Source organism: Gallinula chloropus, assembly GCF_964237585.1.
Source record: "Gallinula chloropus genome assembly, chromosome: 16".
NCBI lineage: Eukaryota > Metazoa > Chordata > Aves > Gruiformes > Rallidae > Gallinula > Gallinula chloropus.
In genome coordinates, this window is record NC_140101.1 from 12,586,224 (window position 1) to 12,611,614 (window position 25,391).

At 51.3% G+C, this 25,391-nt stretch overlaps 2 protein-coding genes across 2 annotated transcripts; both read right to left on the bottom strand.

Moving 5' to 3' along the window:
* Positions 1-679: 679 nt before the first annotated feature.
* On the bottom strand, positions 680-15,474 carry MAP1LC3A (microtubule associated protein 1 light chain 3 alpha). The gene is made up of 4 exons (XM_084271399.1): positions 15,350-15,474; positions 6,091-6,146; positions 2,435-2,541; positions 680-1,889 (listed from the first exon to the last, which is right to left on the bottom strand). The coding sequence occupies exons 1-4, from the start codon at positions 15,387-15,389 to the stop codon at positions 1,727-1,729; spliced, it is 366 nt and encodes a 121-aa protein (XP_084127525.1). The 5' UTR covers positions 15,390-15,474; the 3' UTR covers positions 680-1,726.
* Positions 15,475-18,657: 3,183 nt separating this feature from the next.
* Positions 18,658-25,054, bottom strand: DYNLRB1 (dynein light chain roadblock-type 1). The gene is made up of 4 exons (XM_084271616.1): positions 24,945-25,054; positions 22,128-22,203; positions 20,550-20,717; positions 18,658-19,184 (listed from the first exon to the last, which is right to left on the bottom strand). Exons 1-4 carry the CDS (start codon positions 24,945-24,947, stop codon positions 19,141-19,143), a joined length of 291 nt encoding a protein of 96 aa, XP_084127742.1. The 5' UTR covers positions 24,948-25,054; the 3' UTR covers positions 18,658-19,140.
* Positions 25,055-25,391: the final 337 nt, after the last annotated feature.

Here is a 25,391-nt window from a genome sequence, read left to right on the forward strand (position 1 = left end):
CTCATGCAAAGGGGAGGGGGTTGGAGCAGCCCCCTCTCTAAGGGGAACTCAGCACCCTGCCGTGCCGCAGGCCAGCTTGGCCTCTTCCAGCCCCCTACGCAGTCGCAACTTGCGACATGGCTCCAAGGTAGCAAGCTGTCCCACTTCATCCTAGAAAGTTTGACTTTTTGAGATCATTTTGGCCTCAGGACCTCTAGCCCTTCACTTTACTTAAAAACTGCCCATTGCCTTCCGTGTGGTTTTTAAGATTCCACTGCAGCATTCAAAAATACAGAATGCTTTGTGAATTTGCATGTGATCCCTGCACAGGGGCCATGCCACCCTTCTCTGTATCGTTCTAATTTTAGTGTGTGGTGGTGCTGACGCGAATGCCCAGGTGCAGGCAACAGCAGGCCACCACTTGATATGACCTTTCAGGAAAGGCTTTGGCCACACCCAGCTGCATCACAGCATGCCCAAAAACTGCTTGGTGAGATAGACAGTTCTTGCCTGTTACAGAAGCTGCTGCAGCCTCAGAAGCCATCTTGCCCACCTCCCCCACAAATTGGGGCTATGCAGAGAAGTGACCAGCTCCAAATCATGTGCAGGCAGAGAATGCACCAGTGAACTTGGGGATCACACATCATTGCTACTTGGTACTTGTGGCATTAAGAGAGACAAGGTGGGAACAGAACATTCCTACAAGACACAACCTGAACTTTATTTTTTATATATTTATATATATTTATATTTATTTATACCTTTGTATAGATTCAACTGGATGGGATTTTAGCATATACATTTCCTTCAGTATAATACATGAAAAACGGGAATGGGAACATAGCAAATATAAAACAGTACATTCCTTGAGCAAACTGCCACACTGAGACTGTAACATTGCATGCAACAGGGAGACAGAAGGGAAATCAATTTTATTTAAAAAACCCAGACAATCTACATCCAACTCTGAAAAGAGGAGCAGTACTATGTATGGCAAACTTGTATAAAATAAAAATAAATTCCACTCTTACATCTAGGATGCTTTAAAGTGCAATGAAGCCTGACTTATTTACCTACAGGATACAGGAAAGATCACTCCCTCTACCCATTCCAATCCCCCCCAAAAAAACCAAGCCCCTCACAACCCAATAAAATGTAAAGGATATACATTATCCACAGTCCTATAGATATGCCTACAACTACTCAGTAGCACCAAGAATCTGATCTGGGCGTAATTAAAATCATTTAAAACTTAGGAGCAATGGGAACATTTGTTTGCTGCTTTAGCAGTCCTCCTGCCTTTTCTTAATGTCTTGGGAGGAGAAGCGGCTCTCCCTGTGCGGAAAGGGGAGGCAGCAGCGTCCTATCCTCTCCATCACCAGCTGAACTTCATTGTCAGTAGGCTACAAACGCAAAGAGCACAGCAAGAGCAGTTGTGTTACACAAAGGGGATGGCATAGGAAGCTGAGGGCCCATGTGTGTGGGGGTGTCTACATGTGTGGGTACATGGGTGCGTGTGTGGAGGGAGTAGGATTTAATGACACAAAGGTGAAGGGTTGTATGAGTCCAACACACTCTGGGAGCCTCTCTGGTGACGGTGATGGGAAGCAGAGGGAGGAAGGAGAGAGGGAGAGGAAAGGAGTCAGCATAGCTCCCCTTCTGTGAGCCTCTAGCTGTGCTGTCTTACCAGACAGGGAGCCTATATGCTATAGTTCATTTGTCTCCACATGCCACCTCTTGGCAGGCCTCAGAAGCCAAAGGTCTCCTGGGAAGCATAGACCATGTAGAGGAAGCCATCCTCATCCTTCTCCTGCTCGTAGATCTCCGAGATGGGGGTAGACACACTCACCATGCTGTGCTGGTTCACCAGCAGGAAGAAAGCCTGGGTGGGATTCAGCTGCAAGCGACGCCTGTGGAGAAAGGGCAGGAAGGCCTGCATCAATCCCCTATGGTAGGCATCAAGATATCAAATTCTGCCTCCCCCCAGTATCCTTGTTCACTTGGGGCCAGGACTGCACAACTAGGACCTCCTTCCACATGCTCAGGACTTGGTGTCTGTGAACCCAGCCATGCTGCTTTGGGCTCCAAGGCCTCCTAAATTAGGAATCGGCAAAATCCCTTTCTCCAAGCACTGCTTGGAAAGGCAAAGCGGAGGGGCCTCTTCCATCAGAGCTGAAGGATAAAAGAAGGTGATTGGAGTCCCCTTCATCAGTCCACAGAGTGTCCCTATGAGGGAGGTCACAGTCCTCCACCAGATGTTAAGAACCTGTTCCCCCTTGACTGCGCACCCTTTCCCCCAGCAGTCTGTACCACACCACAAGGATGCTGTGGTCACCATCTCCCCTCCTTGTCCTCAGCAGCTGCCTCTGCCTCTTTTCTCAGCCCACCATTCTGGGCTGAGGGTCTGTGGGTGAGGACAGGTCCACAGCGTGCTTGTTGGGGCCACCCTACTCACCGGATTATTTTGACCAATTCACTCATGTTGACATGGTCTGGGACAAGGAACTTGGTCTTGTCCAGCACTGGCAGCTGTTTCTCCCCTTTATAGCGTTCGATGATAACCTGGGGAGAAAGTCAACAGTAGGGTTAGCCACAGTTCAGAGTTCCCAAGCACTGGCCTCAAGGTGAAACACAAATTAAACTAGCACAAGTGGAAAGGCTGAGGTAAGATCCCACTCTGCTTTATCCTCACAGGAAAACAAAGACCAAAGAAAAGGACATGAACAGTGACCATCAGGTTGGCTGCTGACTCTTCAGTGAAGAGTCATCTGTCTGCCTGAACCAGACAGTGGAGAGCATCCAAGTGAACTAAAGCATCAGTTGCTCTGGCTGGCTGAGGAACAGTAGGCATCAGTGGACTGATTTAGCTACAGCCCAACCTGCCCTCGGAGGGCTCGGCTGGGAAAGCTCTTGCCACACCTGCACTCTGAAACGGCTAACAAATGATTGCTGTTTGGCTTTCCTGCTACTACAATGAATGAACTTCCGTTGTGGAGTGTCTGCTGACATCTACACTTGCTGGTCTAAACCACCTTAGAAAGATACAATTTATTCGAAGAAACAAGGTAGTAGGCAGTTAAAATAAGTAATAGTATTATTCAGAAAGCTCAGTATGTTCCCGTTACGGTGACACTCTGACTCTCACGGCTCTCTCATACCTAGCCTTTTTCTCCACAGAACGACACTCCTACACTAATCACTTCACTGGCTTCTCCAAGTGAGACTGGACATTATTTTTCACTAGAAGGCAAGGAGTTCCCATAAATCCATTACCCAGTTATTTTCCAAAAATATACAGAAGATTGCAAATGCCTTTGAACAGTGGAGGGCTGGAGGAGCCTGCAGAGATCAGGATCCCCAGAAGATGGCTCTGTGGAGCCAAGAGGATCAGATCCTCTAGGAACACTGACCCTTAATCATTTTGCAGACACACCAGCCTCTACCAGCAGCAGCGATGTCACTCCTGCAGCCTCTCTACACCAAAGCCAAATCAGACACTCTGGTTGGGATGCTGCGGTATCACCAGTGAGATGGGAATGTCTGATGAATTCCCCAGGCTACAGGACTCATCTCAAGGCCCACCAGGATGGGCCAGGCTGTGTTGCAGGCAGCTCCCTTATGAGGGAGGGCTGCGAGGCACCTTGGTGAGAACTCCACACCTATGTGCTCTCTGAAGAGCCCATCCTGGATAAGGCTCACACAAGGGGGACCCAGGAGCCTGAGGGCTGGACAAGCATCATATGAAGCTGCCAATGAGTCCCCCAGCATATTCTCACATTGGCCATGTCTCCCTGTCATACTGAGCAAGAGTGCCAGAAAAAAAAAGCCATGGAAAGCCAGGTCTTTGGCCTGTTTTGCAAGGCAGGGACCTGATTAAATAACAAATTTCTTCAACAGACTAAATCATGCATCAGGATGTCCCTTACTAACCTGCTAACATCCATCCTCCTTCTGGCAGGAGGATAAAGACAAGCAGAATTATTCTAGAGACACCGTACTTGGCCAGATGAGTATTTTGGCTCCAGGGAGATGAACAGTCTTAAGAGACTGGACACTCACAACAGCCACATCAGGGATGCTGCTCTGGGAAACATAAACAGCGGGACCTCGAGTTCTTAACAGCAGTTTGCACACAGGGGCAGCTACGCTGTGTTTGTGCATATACACTTCCATGCAGAGAGGACCCCTACACCTGGCCTATGCCTCATTTTTCATAGCCAGCAGGAGCAGAAGTAAATGTCTCTAATTACCAGCTCCTGCCTTTCACAGAAGAGCAAATGCTTCCTACAGCCAACCTGTGTGCACTGCCTGGCTCACAGCCACAGCTGTCCCCCACACCGCACTCCGTTCTGCAGTCCGAGGCCTTGCTCAGAGCCCCCGCACTGGACACAACGTACAGTGATTTGCAGGACCCTGCTATGGAACAGAGACAAGACAGCATCAACCTCAGGGTCTGGGTCTAATCGGGACCAGGCCTTTAGACACCACTGACACAAACACAGATGGACATCAGATACCCCAAGGCCCTCAAACACCCTTCTCTCCTCACAATTCTTTTGCAGCTAAATCCTCCCCCCTGCCATGTCAACCCCGGGAAGCAAAGTGTCTGAGCATTTAACCAAGCCCCTCATCCTCTCACAATGCTGGCACTCAGGCCACTACCAAGAACAACAAGGCACTGAACAAAGAGGTCACTTGAGCTGATGTGGGAGGGCTCAATCTCCGCCATGGCTCAACTTCCCCGCACACACACAGCTCCTCAGACAACCACACCAGTGGCCAGGTCCTGATGGCACAGAAGCCTTCTCCCACCCATGGTATGTGATGTTTGGCCACAAGAGAGAGAGCGCTCCCCCCACGGAAGCTTTCCCACCCCGTTTCAGTAACGTGGGTAAAATTCTGCAGGTGGATGCAGAGCTCTGTCCCTTCTGCTCATTTCCCAGCAACACACATTTGTGTACAACGATGTGGCATACGCAGTGTGTATGTTTTACATACAACTTGTTTCTAGCTTATCCTTATTCCCAGCGCTGTAAGGCATTCTAACTGGCTCTGCCCCAACTGTGGAGAAACACAGAGCCATAATAATGCCATGAAAACCATGTGCCATGAAAAACAGTGGTCAATAAATGATAATACAGCACACTGGTGCTCAGCGTGCTGCAAGGGGCAAGTCCTGCCCTGCTGAGCTGACAACACGTGGACAGAACAGGGGCTGTGGAAGCGAAGGAAGAGAAAGGATTCTTTTTGCTAGAAGATGCTGTGCTAAAATCAAATGAAGAACAAGGCAGGAATGGATGGGTATGTGCCAAGAGTAATTTGAGACCTTAAGATCTGAAGGGTAAACACTGAGAGACTGTATGCAATTTTAAGACAGGGCTCATGTTCATCCAACACTGAGAGTGGACTGAACTATGAACATGTCCCATTTTGTGGTCATACATGCCACAGTATTGCACATACTAACTTGAGCAAGCCCCAGGTTATGTTATTTCTGTAAGTTCTCCTTCTTCTCAGCTAGGATATCAAAAGCACACTCACAGACAAAGAGCAAGACAGCACAGTATGTCTGACATGGGCGGGAAGATCTGGTAGGAATTCCTGGAGTCTCACCTACACATGTGAACAAGAGGTGCTGGGAAAGCACAGAATGGGTGTGACTGGCTGTGGTACGAATTACTCTAACAGACCCTCTCTGCTTTCAATACTGCAAAGATCATCTCTCACATCTATCTTTGGGCAGATGCAGAGAAATCCTTACCAGGTTACCTAGGAAAAGTCAGGTAGCTACTGCAACAAAAACACACCTAAACTAAAAAAGGCCATTTCAGACTTTTCTCCTGCTACATAAACTTGGAAGTAGATTTATGATCACACCAGTTCCTTACCTCCTTGACGCTTAAGAGAAAGACCATGTTGTGCACTGCTGAGAACAGGGTCTGCTACTGAGCAGCTGGCAAGCACAAGGCACTGGAGGCTCATGGAGAGTGCCCTGTGTTGTTTCCGAGGAGCAGTTCTGCAACCTCTGTGGCTGGCTCATGCAGGATACCCAGCAGCACTGCAGGGTCATGAGATGAAAGTGTAATTTGGAGAGTAAGAATAGTAACTTACCGGGATTTTGTTTGGGTGCTGCTCTCGGATCTGCTGTACTTCCTTACACCGATCCGCTGGAAAGGAAGAAGCGAAGAAAGGAAATTAGACCCATCTGGCTGTGCCAGTTCAGGCAGGAGCGAGGTACGAGGTAACTACCCTGCAAGCCACAACCTGGCAGGGAGGGACACTGCAAAAAACCATGAATTCTGTTCACTGGGCCTTTTCTGAACACTTAGCAGCAGTGAGGTGGGCAGCTGTGTGTCTGCTTCACTGATCAACCCTCTATGCCTTCCTGCCGCCCCAGCCAGACCCAAGGCAGGGACATGCCACCCTGCCCGGTGAAACTGGTCAACACACACGGAAACCTCATGACTGAAATGAGACCGTAAGGATCACCAAATGGCATTATTAGATCTACCTTGAGCAAATGCAGCTCAGTGACCATCAGTGCCAGGCAGTAGCACAGCTTCAGTGTCTCAGCTCTGGAAGCTCAGGCTCTTTGTGTCTCCTGGCTGCTTCCCCAGAGGAGATGATTCTCCAACTGGGGCTGGGCTTTAGCCATTTCCTTCTGCCTCCTGCACACTTCCAAGCACTACCTGGCACTGTGCCTCGGTCCAAGGAGGACTCCTGCACTATCATAGTAGCTACAAGAGCCTGACAGAAAGTATTCCTAAACCTGTCACAGAAATGGGAATTAAAACTTAAGGAAGATGACCCACGTACTACAAGATTTTTTCTGCAGCTGCTCTCACACTTTGTAACCCATTTTCCTCCAGAGTTGATGTTTACTAACACACACAATGGCAGCACAGAGACGTTTGTATGTCTTCGAGCTTACAGGATGTCAATGCCCCCTCTACTTTCCACAGTTCCAAGCAGTGGAAAGGAGGGGAAGAAGCCATCCAGGGCCAGGCATGGCTCTGTGTGCACTCTTCCTGAGACACTACAGACCTACACTCCTCCCTGTATCACCATTACTCTGGGAATTCCTTCCCAGCCTACAACAGCCCATTGGAAGTGTCACGGGGAAGCAGTTTCATCACAGTAAATAAGCCAGAGTGACTAAAGACTGCCTAGAGATGCAAGATCGGGGTATTGCAGGATCTGTCACAGCATCATCCTGCCACACACACACCCCTACTTCATGCCCAACTCCCCTTCCCAGCTTCACAGAGTCCCAGATCCTCACAACCCACCAGGATCATGTAGGGCTGGGTAGGTGCATGTGTTTAAGTGTGTTTTCTCCCCACACACACTGAGCATCTAACTACTCACACCTTCTTGCTTACACATTGAATTTGGCTAGATCCTACTTTGGGAAGACACTGGAGTTTCTTTAGAGGCCACAAGACTATGGAATCACAGGATCACAGAAGTTTTTGATCACTGTTTCTGTCTCCTCTGAGAGGACACTAGCCCTGTAGGATATTACTAGACCTCTGCTCTGTAGGACACCATGTGCTAGCAAGGCAGGACAAGATTATCTGGATTCAATGGAAAATTTGGGCATATGTATTTTGGACTTTATGACTGAAAATGCAGCTCCTCAGGTTTCCTTTTCACATTATCCAATGCTCCAGGGCATCCAGAGCTGCCCTTGTGACACAATGTTCCCTTAGGGTCCCAATCAGCAAGGAGTTACGCAGGAATCAGCACTGCAGGAACGCTGAAGGACACCAAGGTGACAAGAAGCACCCAGCACACAAGCACCTGACTTGAGCAGCAAACGGGTGAACCCCCTTCTGCAGAGCCCCACTCCCACAAGGTCACTGTGTACAAGCTTCAGCAGGACAGACCACCTGAAAGGCTGGAGGTCCACAGCGTGAGTGGACTAAACTCATCAGTGTAAGAACTTTAGGTAGCTTGACTGCAGTCAACTCAGGGTTGGGTATTAACAGAGCTTGCAGAAAGCTGTGTGTCCTCATGGCTGGCTAGTTTCTCCAGTTTCAGTATCCACCCTATCCTGCATCTCTCTGTATCAGATGGCTGAACTTCTGAGACACCGTGCATTTCCCACCAGGTCACAGAGCTGTCTGCTCAGTAAGCCCCAAGAGTGTAAGCAATGATGAGAGGGCTCTGAGAAGCAATTGGCCAAAGGCCGGTCTGCAGGCTTAGCAGGGTATAAGGGGTGGTCATGTGGAAAACTCAGAGCCACCAGCCAGTGTAGGCTGCATGTGCCAAAGGGCAGTGGCACGCCGCATACCCTTCCTTGCTCCCTGGAAGCATCCCCAGCTCCAGCACAAGGCTGGCAGCCATCACCACCTTCCAGGGAAGAGCCAGAGGTGGCCCCTGCCCATCTCCCCCAAAAGGTGCCACACAGAGAACCCAGCTATGCGTCGGTGTCTCGGGATCCCACCCTGAGGCCCCTGTCCTGGGCTCCGCAAGGGCTGCAGCTGCCTCAGACTGAGGAGAGATCAGCACCTGCCCCTTCGCTCCCCTCATCAGGAACACCAAAGGAGCCAGCAGCCCAGCCCCCAGGCTCACACCACGGCTGGCCCTCCATGCAGGTAGACTCCCTCCTCCCTTTCACTAGCAGTGTCTGCACCCTCACATCTCACACACCACAGCTCTGATTTTTACAAGCCTCGCTCTTCTCCTGCAGCTTTCCAGTAGCACGTGGCTACATTTAATCCTCCTTCTGTACGTGAAGTGAGCCAGGACTGTTTAGACCACCCTGTCCACACTGTACATAGTTTTTCCTCTGGTCACCCCTTGCTGCAAGGAGCAGCAGAACACCACATCACAGTCCAGCGGCTCAGGGACCCTGAGCAAGAAGGGGACGAAGGGGCTGCAGCCAGCTTCTGCTCTGAAGGAACTGAGCAAAGATTAATGGACAGCTCCCAGAGGGAAAAGCCTTTCCTCCTGTCCCGGGAGTGGGCACCTCACCCCACCATGAGGGAATCCCAGCTGCTCCTCCCCAGTGCCAGGATGTGAGAGCTCAAGATGGCAGCAGGATACAAACCACACACTGAGGCCTGGTTGTCTCCAGCAGAATTTCACTGCTGGGGCTTCCTGGAACCCAGGAGTATTTTTATAGCATTGCATATGCCTGTTGCTCTTCCAACTCCTGTTTCAACTGTGAAGTACCATCAGCAGAGCTTGCAAATTGCCCCAAACACCAGAATTTCAGCTGTTTTCTTGACTGAGGCTCTTCCCAAGCTGTTCTCCCAAGGATGTGGGCACAAAACACATCCCATGGCGATGCAGCATGAGTTGTTACGACGCTTATGGAGAACAGGAGAGAATTTTAAGCCAGATTTTCCTGAGCTTGAACCTTTTTTAACAGCAATGCCCAGGAGCCTCGGGCTACAGGAGATGAGTCTGTACTGTGCTGGGTGATGTGCAGACACAGGGCAAAAGGACAGCCCTGGATGCAGAAGAGCTTAGTCAGACAACAGATACAGAGGGCGGCACACACAGGCAAGTCCTCCGGCAGCGCAGGTGCGTAAGTGAGACCATTTTCCAGGAGATGCTCAATGAACACTGGTCAGGCACTGGTGCTGCCCTGGGGCAGCAGATTGACTCCATGACCAGTCCTGCTTCCTCTGACCAACAGGAATGCTGTTAAGAAAACACCATAAAGACAAAACATTGCCTGGAATTGTCACCAGTGTTCTAGTGATGAGGGTCACCAGATCCTGAGCTGAGTAAGAGCAGCACGTGTGGAAAGCAAAACACAGAGTAGAAATTCAGCCATGAGCTGCTGCCCATCCCTGAGGTCCCATATCCCAGGGCTCCAGGCGCAGCTGCCCGTGGCACAAACGGAGCATGCAGATGTCTCTGCCACTTGCAGCAGGCTACCAGCCCTGTGGCTTTCTCACTGCCACCCACAAAACACCCTACCAGCCACCCTGGGGGGGGAGGATCTGTCTCAGATCTACGTAGATGCAGAAATGAACATGCTTCTTTAGGAAGCTGCTGTGGTCAGTGCCAGGGCAGAAGGTTGGAAGAACAGGACGTGGTCCCCTCTCCAAGAGGCATCCTGCAAGGAGAGGAGGAATTGGCTGGTTTGAAAGCAGGGTATGTCTGGGATGCGCTGGCAGCTGCTGAAGACACAGACAAGTTATGCAGGTCAGTCCAGATGATCATCAATAAGTATTTTTGTAATAATCACACCACCCTAAGGCCAGACACCTCTAACCATCAGGAAATACACCTCTGTGTATGCGTTGTGATTCACACAGCAGCTGACCTCACCTGTCCTTGCCCAGCGCTGGAGAGCTTGTTCTCAGGCCAGCAGCACCACAGGAGGAGCAAGAGGAGGAAAGGAGGGCAGAGCTCGTGAGGCCAGACGTGCCCTGAAAAGCTGTCCTCACTACTAGGAGAGGGTCGTGGTTCCAGGTTGCACAGGACAGTCGTGCTGCAGGAACCTGACAGTGATTCTGGTTGTTGGTCACACTTTACTCCTTCAGCCTGCAAAGGTGGGGCACTTGGGACAGGAGGAATGACTCCGGACCATCACACTGGTTTGAGCTCACTGCCTGATAGAAAGTGTCACTGCAACCTGGTGTAGGGGGACCTTGATGCTCCACTGCCACAGGCAGGTGTTACCCACATGAGCACGGAGCAACTGCTGCCAGATCTGCATGTCGAGCCACTGCTCTGCTACAGCCTCAGTGCCAGACGTGTGATGTCTGGAAGGGTTTTGTAACGTCCAGGTCCCGGAGCCCCGTGACTGCAGGAGGATCTCAGCAGGCTTGTTCATCTGCATAAGCTCCAAACCTCAGCTCCAGAAAAGAGCATGAAAATAGAGTTTAAAAGACAAACAAGAATCACCTTCATTTTTTTTTTCCTAGCAGTTTCAAAGTTTAACTGAGCCTGATTTTGAGCCTGGCTCCAGGAATGAGTATTTGTATCTGGCAAATCATTGATAAGGCCTCAGCTCGTGACCAAGCAGAGCAACACAACTGTGAAATCTAAATTCACATTGAGACACTTGTTCTCTAGTTGCCCGGTACCACATCACCCCTGCTGTGGGCCATGAAGGCTGAGCACTGTTCCTCCATCATTCAGACAGCTTATCACGGGGCTTCCAACTCACCAGACATCCTGAGCATGGGAGGTGAATGGGAAATACCTTCTGTGCCACGTCTGGGTGGCACACAGAGGATTTACCTCAGAGTCCAGGTAAGGAACTGGGGGTTTTATTGCTCACTGTTTAATCCCAGTTTCACTAGCCTTGGAAAATGAACAGCAAGTTCCCTCCAGATAAGCCATCAGGAGACTGTCCTCTGCAAGGCTTCCCTCTAGCTTTTGTTTGACCTTTTCTTCTGTGTTGGCCACCTTCACAATTTTAAGCCTCCAAGACAGCAAAAACATGCTCAAACACCTCAGAAGTCTTCAGAGACTTCAAACTGCTCAAACAAAGAACCAGCACTCCTGACAGAGCTGGGTTTTAATGCAAACACCACACAGCTGCGTGCCCAAAGAGACTTTGCACAGCCAGGGTCATTGCTATTTGTGTGCAAACATGCCCGGACATGCAGGGGTTGCAGCGCCTCTTTGGGGACACGTGCCAGACACGAGTCTTGAATTCACTCCTTTATCTTCTCTCCTGGCCTATTAACAAACTGCCTTTTGAAGACAAAACAACTGCATGACCACAGAGTTGGAGGTGTTTACACACTGCAGGGTGATGCAGAATGTCACACAAGCGGGGTGACACATCAGAGGACCTCCCAGGTGACTCTCCTGACCATGACCACTGGAACTGACCAAGGATGGAACACAGAAGCCAGGGGAGATGACTTGTGTGCATCTTGTGGCTACTGAACAACAGAGGCAGCAAGTGTCTACCAGTCCCACAGCTCCTTGACTCACCCCTCTCCACCCTCCTGGCTCAAGGGGATACCTGAAGTTCTCATAGTAAAGAAAGTATTAAGTAACGAGCAAAGGGCACAGAGATTTTATTATTCCTGGCTGCCAGTCAGGACCTTTTATTAGATAGAAGAATAAAAATGATAATAATAATAAAACAAATCAGTATTTGCGGTCTACATGTTGAGCTGGCATTTATTGTGGATGTTTGTCCAGTCCTTGTTTTCATCAATGCTGATAACGTGCCCCACATCAAATCATGTCAGAGAATGTACTCAGCAATTAACACAACTAGATAGGATGTAGATGCAGCTAAGCATCAACTTTCATCACCCTCATTTCAAGGAATCCCAGCTGTTAAAGCACAACTGCTAGTGCTGGAGCATGAATACCTTGAGCACGGGGTGTGAGGACAAGCTGACTCACTAACCCACCTCCAACCCTCAGATCAAGATGCTTTTCCAAGCCACTGAGAAGAAAAACCGTTATGACAAGCACAGGATGGCCTGTGAGACAGACAATTCATCATCTGATGGGCTTTCAACTGGTACAAGCACTGCTGGCTCACCCTAGGCAGGTCCCCAGAGAAGGCAATGCTTCCCATCTCCAGAGCCAAGAGGAGAGGGAATCCAGCTCCAGACACTGGAACAAACATTGCTGGCTTCCCAGAACTGAAGGCAGATCTCCCAGAGGACTGAACCTGGGATGGGATTACTGAAGTCCAGAGGGGCTGAGATCGATGTTCATCACCTAGCCAAGGGCTGCAGCGTACGTGTCTGACTGCAGAGTGCCTCCATTTCGACAAGATGCTGGGGAGCGAGGCCAATCGACTCTGAAATGAGCCCCCAGGTCTAGGTGCAAGGTCCGTGTCTGTAGCGGCACGGGCTGCGCTGCAAACAAAGCTGGGAGCCTGTTGGCAGCCACACAACAGCTGAGCAGCCAATTCAAAACAACCACTTCAAGAACAGCGGGGCGAGGGAGCTGCGCAACGCTCCGACAAGGCTCACGGACAGCAGCGTCGTCAGGCTGCCGCACGCGCTCGCTACAGCCAGGACACGCTGTTCCTTTGACACAGAGCACAGCTTTGTTCGGAGAATTGTTTTGGGACACCCACGGTGGATGCGACCACAGAGGAGACACCTCATCACCCACAGTCAGGTCCAGCACATGAAAGCTGAGCGTCACTCTCAGATTTTACTCCCGTGCACCCAGACCAAAGACGCTCTGCTGGACCAGTCACAGAGCATCGCCACCCTCTCACCACCAATGGCACACTTCATCACAGGAGCAGTCAGTGCTCAGTGCCCTCAACACACTGTGGCTCAAACACCTGGAGTTTCCCAGCCAGTTCTTTTTCCAAGTCCTCAGTGATAAAGAATAGAAATCCAGACATTTTGTTCAGGATAGATCCAGGAGAAAGCAGATGAATAAGTAGAATAAATTGATGGAAAAACAAATCCTCAAAGTACAAGACAACATGTACTGAGAAAGCAGAATCCTCAGCAAGGGGTGGCAGACCAAGACCTAAGCAAGCCACTTGCCATGAACTTAGAGCCTGAGAGCTTTTTGTAAACAGTCATAGTCCTGACTCTGCTTTTTTTTCTGGCTTTTTGGAACTGTTCCACTTCTATAAAGTTCTGAAGCCTTAAAAATTAAGCCATTCTGAGAGTACAGTGTCACTGGCGATGTTTTCCATCAGCCCTCTCCAACTGCGTTATAAACAATCGCTTCCTGCTCCCGTTGTGTAATGATTCAAAGACAAAAACAAGTTGTATTTACTTTCTCTGACTGAGCAATTCCAGCCCTGACCCAAAGCAACCGTGTGGGCTGCCAGACCTCCTCCTCCTTCCCCTCCTCCTGGCCCAGCTCTGCAGACCAGTCAGCTGAGAGAGCAAAAGGGCAGCGGAAAGTACACAGAAACAAGGAGCACTTACAGGTGCTGCCACCAAACTCCCTCTCCCCCCTCTCTCCCTCCTGGGCTATTTTAATCCTGTCTCCTTTCAAGCACTCCGAGCCTCAGATCTTGTTTTCCTTCTGGCTCATGCAAAGTCTCAGCAATCTGCACAGGCAAACCAGGCTCCTCCTGACCTCAAAAAGCTGATTCTCAGTGGTTTAACAGCAGGCAGTTACTAAGGGTTTGATTTAGGACTTCCCTGCTTTTACTATGTGGCTGAGAAGAAAACAGCAGGGTCCCAAGCAAGTCTCCCAGGGCACCCAGGCTTCATTTTATTCTTGTTTGTGCACATTCACTTGGCTCACGGCTGTGGGAGGGGAAGGCTGGGTAAGCTTTCAAGGCCTGAAGGGTTGTGCCAATAAATTACCAAATATTTACAGTTTCCAAGAGAGCAGAGGGGGGTTGGATGGGCACCAAAAAGCTCCAGTTTTGAAACTCACGTAGGAAACACACCCTCACCTGCCTTTGGACAGTGTCTGAAGCAAAACGAGGCCTTGCCTGGCACGAATACACCAATTTCAGCACCATTCAAGGAGCAAAGCTCAGCCGACAGCCCCCTTGGGATGTCACCTGCCAGAAACACGGCCTCTCCCCACGCCAGCTGGCCGAGGGCAAGAGAAGCAGCAGTTGATGCTGCCTCCCGTGTCGCTCTCAGGCCTGGCAATCAACCCCAGTCCTGCCTGTGGTAACCCTGCCACCCGAGTTTTCCTACCACGCACATAACAAAGGGACAGCCATGATGTGAGCTGTAACTCTGCTGGGTCTCAAGAACAATCAGAGAGGGTGTATCCCACTCTGGGAACCACAGCTACCCGAACGCTGAGACAGGGAGCAGGGAAGGTCACTTCTGAAGAGGTCATCGCGCTCGGAAAGTCAAAACTAAGACCGGCCCCGGGAGGAGAGCGAGAAGGAACGTTCACGCCGGGCTCTCCCCCTCGCCCTGCAGCTGTCGAGCCCCGAACAGGCGTCACCCCAGCCCAGCCCCTCGGATGGCCGCGCAGGACGCGACACGGGCCGGCGACAGCACCGCACACGGGGTGCCTGTGCCCCAGCACTGCGGCTGCCCTCCCGGCCGGCGTACCGAGCGCCCCCGCTCCGGAGGACTGACAGCCGGGGCCGGGGCGGTCGGTGTCCGTGTGTAAACACAACTCCCGCCCCGCAGCGCTCCCACACGTGCCGGGGAGACGCCCCACGGAGCCCCCGCACGACGCCTCCCGGCCCGGTTGGGCGCGACCCGTCCCCCGGCTCCAGCGCTGCCCCCGGTGCGGGGGGTCGGCTCCTCGCCGCGCCGCCGGCCGGGATGACATCACCGCGCGGCGGCTGCGGCACCGCCGCTCCCTCCCCCCGCCGCCCCGCGCCCAGCCCCCGGCCCGGCTTCGTGCAGCGGAGCCCGACGGCGGCCGAGCCTCCGACCGCCCCGCGGCACGGGGGGGGGTCGCCCCAAAGGTCGGCGCGGCGGGGAAGGCGCGGGGGGGGCCCGACCCACCCCAGCCCCGCGCAACTCACCGAAGGTGCGGCGCTGCTTGAAGGGCCGGTCCGAGGGCATGGCGACCGGGGGGGTGTGGGGGGTGCCGCCGGGCCGGGGCGCGGGTGCCGGCGGGCGGCTCCGTCTGGCGGCGCGGCCTGTGCTGGGGCTGCGGCGGAGCGGGCCGGTGACGTCACCGCGGCACGCCCGGCCGGGGCGGGCTCGGCTCCTCGCCCCGCCCCCTCGGCGCCGCCGGACGGGGAGGACCGGGAGCGGGACCGGGACGGGAGCGGCGGCTGCGGCCCGGCCCGGCTCGGCTCGGCTCGCTGCCCCCGGGCCCCGCAGCCGCTGTCCAAACGCTCCTGGTCAGCTTCCCCTCGGCGAGGGTCTCTTCGTCTCAGTCGTCACGGAGCTCCTACAGCGGCTTGTGCCGCTGCCAGTACGAGACGGGGCTGGACGCCCTCGGGACGGTCGACAGGCAGAGCCGTGACAGAGCCGCGGCTGACCCCGGCCTGGCAGGAGAGCGAGCGGCGCCCGCCCGGCCCAAGGGCCGCAGGAGGACGCTGGGGCTGGGAGGGGCAGAGGCGCCTCCAAGGACCGGGCCGCCACCTCTGCACGTCTCGGCTCGAACCTCTCCGGGCGGTGCCGGTACCGCCGGCTCCCGCTGGCGAACGCTGCTGTGCGGGGAAGCATCCCCGCAGGGACACCCGCCGAGACAGTGCGAGCACGGGTGGAGCCGGAGCTCCTCCAGCCAACAGACCTGCACAGCAGCTCATCCCACCGCGAGCATCAGATGCTTGCAGTTCCCACGGCTGCCTCTGGCTCTTCTCGACTACCGAGTCTCTTGTTTTCCCTCCCGCAGCCCGAGCCCCGTCCATGCTGTGTACTGTAAAGACCGCAGCACGACTACAACTGGGGCAGCCTATTTCTGGAGCTGCTATAAACTCATCAAACAACAACTGCAAGCAGCATGTCAGTGTTCCACCGAGATCCACGTTTGATATTCCTCCTCAGTGCACGCAGCAACAAAAGCTGCCTTCTGCCAAAGTGCTGGTTCACCCTTTACAGAGAACATGTCACACAAGTGAACACAAAATGTTAAAGGGTTAAGTGAACCTCGATTAAAAAAAAAACCCCACCACACAAAAGATGCATCTATCAAAAACCAGCTCCAATTATGAAAAGTGTCACCAATTAGAAGAATGTATTTAAATTGAACAAATTCTTTTCTCCTTGTAGAGTTTATCCCAAAGGGAAACAGCTATTTTTGTGGCCACACTCCTTATTTAAGAAGGTGCACTGCAGATCCAAGCCACCTTGGATCACTCAGGTTTAAAGAAGATGGAAGGCAGCAGCTGGATTAACCCAGCAACAGCAAGCTGTCCTAACACGACCCAGGATCAACAAGCTGTAGGCACGCCAGCATTCCCACAGGGCAAACACCACTGACACTGAACACCCCGGATGCTTGTGAAGCCAGGCTGGCAGGGGGAAATCTCCCCAAAGGAATCCTGTCATGCTGGTCAAGGAAGTGTGTTTTTGTCAGCAGCCATCCTGTTGATGCTCAAGGCTCTGCTGACGTGGCAGCTTTGGTCAGAGCTCACTGCCCTGAATACTCTGCTGCCCCAGCTTTCCCCACAGATTATACTGGTTCAAGGGGCTGCTCTAGCTCTACAGGTGTATGACCAGCCTACATGGGTGTATCTGTGCCAGGCTTTCATGCCCTGCAGAGGTAGCTATACGTAACACTCAAGTGTTAGGATCAAACATAAACACACTGTAAGTGGGGAGCCACATGATCAGAGCTGAGCCATCGCAGGCAGACCAAGAGCTGCTTGGGAGGGCACTGGAGCAAACACAAGCTGGAGCACACAGAAGATGAGTTCCTGCAAGCCCAGCTTTGGCAATACTAACATGTTACTACCTCCTTTCCTCTGCCAGAGCCTTATCTCAGGGCAGAGTCAGCACAAGAGAGCACATCCTTGGGCCTCAAGTGCTGCTGTTCACAGCCCAGAGCTGTACCTCCAACTTCCTTTCATTAGCTAGTTCATGTGTTAGGGTTTGTTTTCAACATCTCAGCAGCAGATGCTTCCTCTGCCTTCAAGAGAAGGATCCATCAAAACTGATTTCTCTTAAGACAGCAAATCAGGCCCCTATCCAACCACAACACAAAGCAGCTGCAAAGGTTACCCAAGCTTTCTGACTAGAACCATAAGGTTTATTTTTCTATTCTTCCTCAATTTGATGATAATTGTTCCCTACAAATGACTCAGCAAACACAGGACACGCAGCAGAACTTTATCCCATCTCTCTCTTGATCCTCTTCAAGATACCTTAGGAAAAGTGAAATCCTCCCTGAGCTTCCATACTGAGGAACTGCTGCTGGTCAGATCTCTGTGACTCTCTGAGGTGCCTGATCCAAACAGGACACTTTCTTCACCCCTTCCTCTGTTTTAAAAGACAGAATTAACTATGAATGCCACTGTGAAGGTAGCACTAGGATGGTATAAGCCAGGCCCTGCCCAGATGTATTTGACAAGCATCTCCACACTCCAAACCAGTTACTCAGTTGAGGTTCTGCAGTTGAACCTGTAACCTGGGCCTCTGCTCAGGTGCACCCTGGGGAAATTCCTTTCCAGGCAGGTAAAACACTTCTATCAGTGTCTGAGGAGGCTGAAACACAAGCAGCAGCTACCCTGCCTGCAATCTTCTCCTCTCTGTGGAACAACTGAGATGGGGAAGGCACCGTGCTCTCTGAGCATCGTTCCCTGCTGCAGCACTCAGCTGCAGTGAGCTGCCTGACTACACAAGATAACATGCATCAGCTGTGAATCTGGGCTGTGAAGTCCCAGGCATCACTAAGACTCTTCAGCACAAGGCAGAGTTGTGTCTGTCACACACATGACAAACATCTTCAATGCAGACATTCTGCACAAGGTCTCAAGCTCTGCATGCCATTACCAGGCTCTTTCAAGGCTACAAAAATAACTCCTTTATTAGTTTGGAGGAACCACATGACCTTTTTCTGTTCTTAATGGCCATCAATAAAAAAAGAAATCATTAAGGGAAGATACCAGATCGAATTGTCTACTGAACTGCAGTAGTATGAGCTCTCCAACTGGCAGCCTTGATGGACTTGATCCTTACTCAGCCACAACCCTCCTGTGAGAGATAAAAAGTGGTGGGATAATGCTGAAACATACACTGTGCATGCACTCAGACTAAATCCTTCTTTAGAGAAAGCAACAGTAAAACCAGTCCTAGACAGGTTCTATTATCTGAAGAAAAACTCCATCAATTTTAGGAATAATTAAAATCTTCAGGAGGAAAAGACATCCAACAAAACCAATCAGTGATGACACTTTTTAATTCGATACGACCAGACTTTTTCAAAGGAACTTGTAAAACCAACAGAGTAAGACAGAACCAGAGGACAGGCAAGTTTCATATTTACAGTCTTTCAAAAGTAATAGTGTAAAAGCATCTCAAGTAGTGGTGACAGAAGCAAGGGAACATACAAAGAATAATCTTTTTTAGAACATTATTAGGATTTCATTATATTATTTTCTTAACTATTAAAAGAATCCATTGCATTTTTTACTGCCTGATTCTAATTCACCAACTTCTCCTCAAAACAACTGGTGATACAAAAAAAAAGCAAGCCACTTTTTCTCTATGTAAACAACAAAACCACCTGCTGTTGTTTCTCCAGACATTATTGAAGTGGCACAGCAAAGTTAACACTAATGCTTTATTCTTTACCATTAAATTAAAAAAAAACAATTGGGCAAAGGGAGGAAAAAAAAACCAACAACAGACCAAGTGAGTGTAATCATTCAGTTGGATTCTGGATGACAATCAGGAAGTAGTCTTTATCTGGAGAGAAAAAATAAAACATTCTTTAATTGCTGGTATTTGTTCACAACAACAGTAAATCTCAGCATTTTTCCCTGTCTCACTGACTGTGGGACCTGCAGAGCCCTGGCTTTCATTCCCAATGTGCTAAACAGGCTTGGCATGTCAAATTACTCAGTTTATGAGTCTTAATGGGAAAAAGCCTCAGCTTTGGAGGCTGCATGCTCCCAAGGCACCTGAATTTCACTCAGTGGGTGCCTGGGAAATAACAGCGACCGGCACACGCAGCAATGGACTCGGGATAGGTGGCGCAAGGCAGCGACTCCCTTACCCCACAGGCAGACTGCTGGGCTGCAGCAGCCAGAGCTGTGCTGCCTCTGGGGCACGGCTTATTCCTCCCTCTCCACCTTCCAGGTGGAAACCAGAGGCTGCCTCGGCACAAACCTCACACCGTGTCTTGCAGTACGAAGGAAGAGACCTGAGTTCTTGCCACTTGTTCTTGCTGCTTCCCAGTTTCTGATTTGATGAAATACTGAGGGTGCTTCCTGAAAAGGTGGTGTCTGCTACTGTATCCTGCAACTCACAGCTGCAGCTACAATATGCTCTATCGCTTTTCTCTGAACTAATATATCTATTGTGTGTAAATATTCAGAAGAGGTTAGTGTGGAGGAGCAGTGCTCCCAGAGGGCTGTTCCAGGAGACAGGACCAAAACTGTGGCCCTCCCACACCTGTAGGTGTGCTTGCCTCCTGTTGGGTAACAGTCACTTCATCTGTGTTTGTTTTTCCTTCTGGAAGGAAGTACTTTGAGCAAACTAGAAACAGGGTGCCTAGAGAGGTGGTTGTTGCCTCATCCCTGGAAACATTCACAGTCAGGTTAGACAGGACTCTGATCAACTTGATCCAGTTGAAGACATCCCTGCTCACTGCAGGGTGGGGTGGGCTAGATGACCTGTAAAGGCCCCTTCCAACCCAGGCTATTCTCTGATTCTATTAGGCTGGTTTGCTTTACCACTTAGTCTACAGTGCTGACCTGGAATTGCTTTCAAAACATATTCCTTTCCAGTCCTTGTGGTTTCACACTGAAAAGCACAAAGCACAGGAGGGTGCAACACCCTCTCAAACACTATTTAACACTTTGTACTTTGATCAATGTGGAATTAGGAAAAGTGCTTTCTCACATTCAAACATGAAAGAGCAAGCTTAGGTCAAGGGCAACAGCCTTCAACTCTGGAGAAAGTAAAACAGCTGCTTGGGAAAGAGGAGCTTGCACAGCAGAAATAAAAGCAGCTGGCAGAACTTTTATCTGAGGCTGACAGCGCCAGTCTCAGGAGAAGAGTTCTGCTGGACCCCCAATTCCTGCTTTCAGCCCACCCCACCAGTTTTACCTGGTGCAACCATGATTTCGTTCTTCTTGGAGCGGATGCGCAGGAAGGTGAGGTCGTTCTGCGGATCGATGTCCCGCACGGTGCTCCTGGCCTTCATGATGAAGCTGTGCATCAGCCCCGCGTACTGGATGGTTGTGGAGTTGTCCATAGTACTTTTGATAGGAATACCTGCAGGAACAGGGGCAGCAAGGGGTCAGTGCTCAAACTCCAGAACTAATGCTGCTCTGGGCATCATCAGGACCGGCCGGGGTGGCTGTTCAGCCTGGGCACATGTTGTGGCTACACTGGGCATTAGGGGTGTTCTTAAAGGCTTCACAGAAGAACACAAACAGAAATAAGATGTGGAAAGGCTAAGATCTGGAACCATGGGTGTAAGTGAGACCTGCTGACCTCTATTTAGGTTTAGATATCAGGGGGAAATTCTTTACAGAGAGAGTGGTGAGGGGCTGGAACAGGCTGCCCAGAGAGGGGGTGGATGCCCCATCCCTGGGGGTGTTCAAGACCAGGTTGGATGGGGCCCTGGGCAACCTTGTGTAGCTCCAGGCCTGGAGGTTGGTGGCCCTGCCTGTGGCAGGGGGTTGGAGCTCTGTGATCCTTGGGGTCCCTTCCAACCCAGACCAGTCTGTGATTGTATCAGCATCAGTATTTTAATTTTGCCTTTTAATTTATTTATTTATGAGATTTATGACTAGAAATAGTTAATAACAAAAATAAGCATCTAGGAGAAGAGGGGAAATACCAATGTTTTGATTTTTTTCTTCTGACTGGGAACAGCTTTTGCTCAGTTACACTTCTGCACCTATTACACTCTTTCCCACCCCACCAGCCAAAATTCAGCACGTGTCAGAACAACACAGCATCCAACTACCAAATACTGGCAGGGCAGAAAAAGCCATTGCAGGTGTATTCAAGTAAGTGAAGCTTCTGCCTGGAGAGCACAACTCATTATTCAATAGCATGAAGAAGCAATGAGCAGGAACACAAACTGCATACGAGTACACAATGATCTGATCTTCAACATATTCATATACAGCTGCTACCTGTCATCTTTTCCAAGGATTGTATCTAGGAAATCCTCCATTTAAATTGATAATGATACAACTTTAAGAAGCTGGGGTGCTCACAGTGTGTTTAGCATGCCAAGCCTGCTCTATTGGACCCTTCCATGGCTCCAGAAAGAAGCTTGTGAGTCCAGTGAAGCCATGAGCTCGAGCTGAGCTACTTGAGTCTGCCAGGACAGCAGCACCCTGACATGCACAGCAGCAAGATTTCAGATGTCAGGAGAGCTTCTAGTGCTACTGATAAAGGCTCTGACAGGACACAGTCTCAAACACTGCTCTAACTCAAATATTTCTAAGCTTTTGCAATTTATTTGATTTGTTACCTAAAATAATAAAGTCAGCTTGCAGAAATGGGAATCCAGTTCTCTCTTGTGGCCCAACTACTGTCCATCTGCTCTGGCTACAGGAAAACCTTTGCTAAAGACAGACCCAAAGCCAGCAGTACAGCCAGTGGTCCTTCAAGTGGATGTTTAGAATCAGATGTGGCTTGGAAAACTAAGCCTGAGACACACAGTACCTTCAGAATTGACAACGATGATTCCCTGCACTCCCTTCTGGCTCTGAATCCGCTTCAGTGTTTCTTCCACCTCAGCCTGCAAACAGAGAAAGCACAAATCAACACAAGATTACAGCTGCTATTTACCTTCCCCCAAACCTTTGTCATAACAGCCTGAAGACAAAGCTGGGCAAAGATGATTCACTGTTCTACACAGCACAGTGTACCTTAGTATTCCCTTTTTTGCACGATTTTTCAGTTGTTTTCCCATCTGTTTTTGCTCTTTGCTCATGTTTTAAGTACAATCCTGGAACTCCCCTCCTCCCCAGCCCTCCTGCATCAGCTCCTCCCTGCACGCTTGCAACTGGAAGAGTGCTTAGTCAGACCACTGTAATTTAGACATCAAGCCAAAAATAATGTATAAAAATATGCATGGATTTTATTAAAAAGTACAAAAAGGTATGTTTTGGGTGCAAGATTACCTGTCCTTTTATCAAATGAATACTAAGAGCAATAACAAGTAAGAAAATCGAGGAGAAAAACAATGAGTAAATGCTTTTTCTTTATGACTTGTGCCAGGATGGCTACAAGATTATAATCACCAACTAATTTACAACTTGGTGAAACTGCCTTAAAAACCCCACCAAGTGAAAATGAGAACTGAAGGCTGAGTCCCTTTGTCTTCCCTGTAAAATCCAGCACTGACTTCAGAAGAGCTCTCAAACCCTTCTGGCAACTTCCATTATTACATCAGTCTACATTTAAATACGACTCCTCTACCAAGGTCATAAACTCTCAGCATCTGAGGTGTTCTCCACAGATGGGTGAATGTTTATCACTTTATAAATTCTTATTAAAGGAAACAGATCCTTAAGATCCTGCACAATGAGTCACACAGAAGCTGTCTGGGAGGAAAGATGGGAATCTCCTAAACTCAGGAACAGTGTGACCTGCACAGGGATTTGGCCAAGATAGCTGTTTCTTCAGCATTATCAATACCTCTCTCTCCACTTCCATCCTGCAGCAAACGAGCAGAGTCATGTTATGATCCTTGTTCCCTGGGAACAGGGCTTGTCCTAACACAACCCCACGGCCTCAACCTCAGAAATACTAACAAACTCCCTGCAGAGCACTGAGTTGCCCACAGCACCACGAACTGTGGCTGGTAAGAGGTGGTACCACCTCAGGTTGTCTCCCTGAAGCAGAGCTTTTCAGCCTTATCCAGCAAAGAAAAATTCAGTCTTTTCAACAAAGCTCTTGGTTATTTCGTTCTGAATGCTGGGCTATTTCAAATGGAAGACAAGGAAAGTGAAACAAAGGACCAACTACAGGGTGTCCAAATGCTGAGAGAAATACAGTAGCACGTTGTTAAGTCTGAAATAATTTCCTGACTTCTCCCTAGCAGTGTTTAAGTCCTATTTCATGGAATACTTTCCTTCACTGGACCTTAACAAACCTATTTGGTAGCAAAGAAGCATCCACACAGAACTCCAATAGATAGTATATGGGGAAAGAGAGATGCAGCCTGAAAAAGGAAAATAACTATTTCCCCATCACCAATCTTATAACACCTGCTGTTTATGCAACAGCAGTCTTTTATCTTCCTGCTTTTATCTGTAAAGCTTTAACTTCCAGGCTTACCTAAAAATATGTCTTATTAGACCATTTCAATTTTCCATCTACTACTCAGGTCAGTATTTATTTCTTCACAGGTTTTTCCACATCTCTTCACCCTGATTTGGTGCAGATGCACCAGCCAGCAATACACCTGAACAGGAAATCACTTCCAGTACAACTGCAAGGGAACAAGTACTTTCCAGGTTCCTCAGAATACTAAACAGCCAGTTGTCTCAAAACAGGCTTTTTCACCCCAATTACTTTCCCCTTTAGGAATTCTTAAGCTGGTAGCCAGAAAAAATACAAAAATTGTCCCCTGAACACGATCTTCAGCCTGCCATCACATGTTTCAGGGCTTGGCAGAGTTAATTGAAGGTTTACAGGAAGGACATACTTTCCACTGCAGTGACTGTGGTAGAGGCCCATGGCCCACTGTGCCTGGTGGGCTGGGCTTGGCTGTCACAGTGAAACCCCTCTGCCACATGACAGGAGCTTCCTGAGCTGCCTGACCCAGCCACTGGCCTGTGAGACACTGGCCAAGTGCAAGATCAGAGAACTACAGAGCAGTTTGGGTGGGAGGGGACCTCAGAGACCCCCTGCCATGGGCAGGGACACCCCCACCAGCCCGGGGTGCCCCAAGCCCCATCCAGCCTGGCCTTGAACCCTGCCAGGGATCCAGGGGCAGCCCCGGCTTCTCTGGGCACCCTGGGCCAGGGCCTCCCCAGAAGCTGCCATCTCTTCTCCGGGCTGAGCCAGCCCGGCTCTCCCAGCCCGGCTCCAGCCCTCGGATCATCTCCCGGAAAGCTCCCAGCGAGGCGCCCACCTCACAAGAGGCACCAGAACCCAGACCCCGCCACACCGGGGGGGTCAGGAGGAGCCGGCGCGATTAAACCACCGCCCGCGGCCGGGTGCCGCTTTCACTCGGTGCCGGACAGCGGACACCCGCCCCGGCGGGGCAGCCCCGCAGCCCGGGGGCTCCCAGGGCCGCTCCTCCCCGCCTCCCCCCGCGCCTGCTGCAGGGCGGGCGGCACCGCCAGCACGGGCGTGCCCCGCACCGGCGTCCCCGCGGGCCGGGCGAGAGAGGCGGCGCGGGGAGACGTGCGCACCCGCCCGGCCGCGGGGCAGCGCCACAAGGGCCGCGTCGCCCGGCGCCCGGCCCCGCGGCAGGGACGCGGCCCCGCTCCCGCCGGCCCGGGCAGCGCCCGCCGCGGCCTCACCCACCATCTCGATCCGCCGCCTCTCCGCCCAGTCACAGCGCCACGCGCACGCGCCGCCCGCTCCGCCAATCCGCGGCGGGGGCCGCACCCCGGAAGCGCTTCTCGCCGCGCCGTTCCCACGGCCTCGGGGCGCGGCCGGGACGTCAGTCAGACCCTGCACCGAGCCCGGGCCCCGCGCCCGGCCTGCCCGCCCGGCGCCGCGTAGCGCTGCAGGAGCAGCCCCGGGAAGGCGTGTCGAGGGGTCACGGGGTAGGAAACGGGGAGGGCGCCGGCGTCCGGGGCTCCCGTACTGCGGAAAGCGGAGCCTGACCCACAGCGGTCGGGCAGCAAACGGACGGTGGCTCCGGCCGAGGCTGCAGCCGGGCGCGGCCGGGGCAGGGGGGCAGCGGAGGTGGGCGCTGAAGCGAATCCTGCCGCGGGGTCCAGGCACGCAGCCATCGCCTCCTGCAGT

What these genes read in the sequence shown, in the direction of transcription:
- MAP1LC3A (XM_084271399.1), bottom strand. Translation starts at nt 15,389, where the DNA reads ATGCCCTCGGACCGGCCCTTCAAGCAGCGCCGCACCTTCG. An exon ending in CAAGCAGCGCCGCACCTTCG is followed by an intron (nt 6,147 to 15,349) that starts GTGAGTTGCGCG and finishes CTTCCTTTCCAG; the next exon opens with CGGATCGGTGTAAGGAAGTA. An exon ending in AGCACCCAAACAAAATCCCG is followed by an intron (nt 2,542 to 6,090) that starts GTAAGTTACTAT and finishes CTTTCTCCCCAG; the next exon opens with GTTATCATCGAACGCTATAA.
- DYNLRB1 (XM_084271616.1), bottom strand. An exon ending in CATCGTTGTCAATTCTGAAG is followed by an intron (nt 20,718 to 22,127) that starts GTACTGTGTGTC and finishes CTGTTCCTGCAG; the next exon opens with GTATTCCTATCAAAAGTACT. An exon ending in CGAAATCATGGTTGCACCAG is followed by an intron (nt 19,185 to 20,549) that starts GTAAAACTGGTG and finishes TTTTCTCTCCAG; the next exon opens with ATAAAGACTACTTCCTGATT.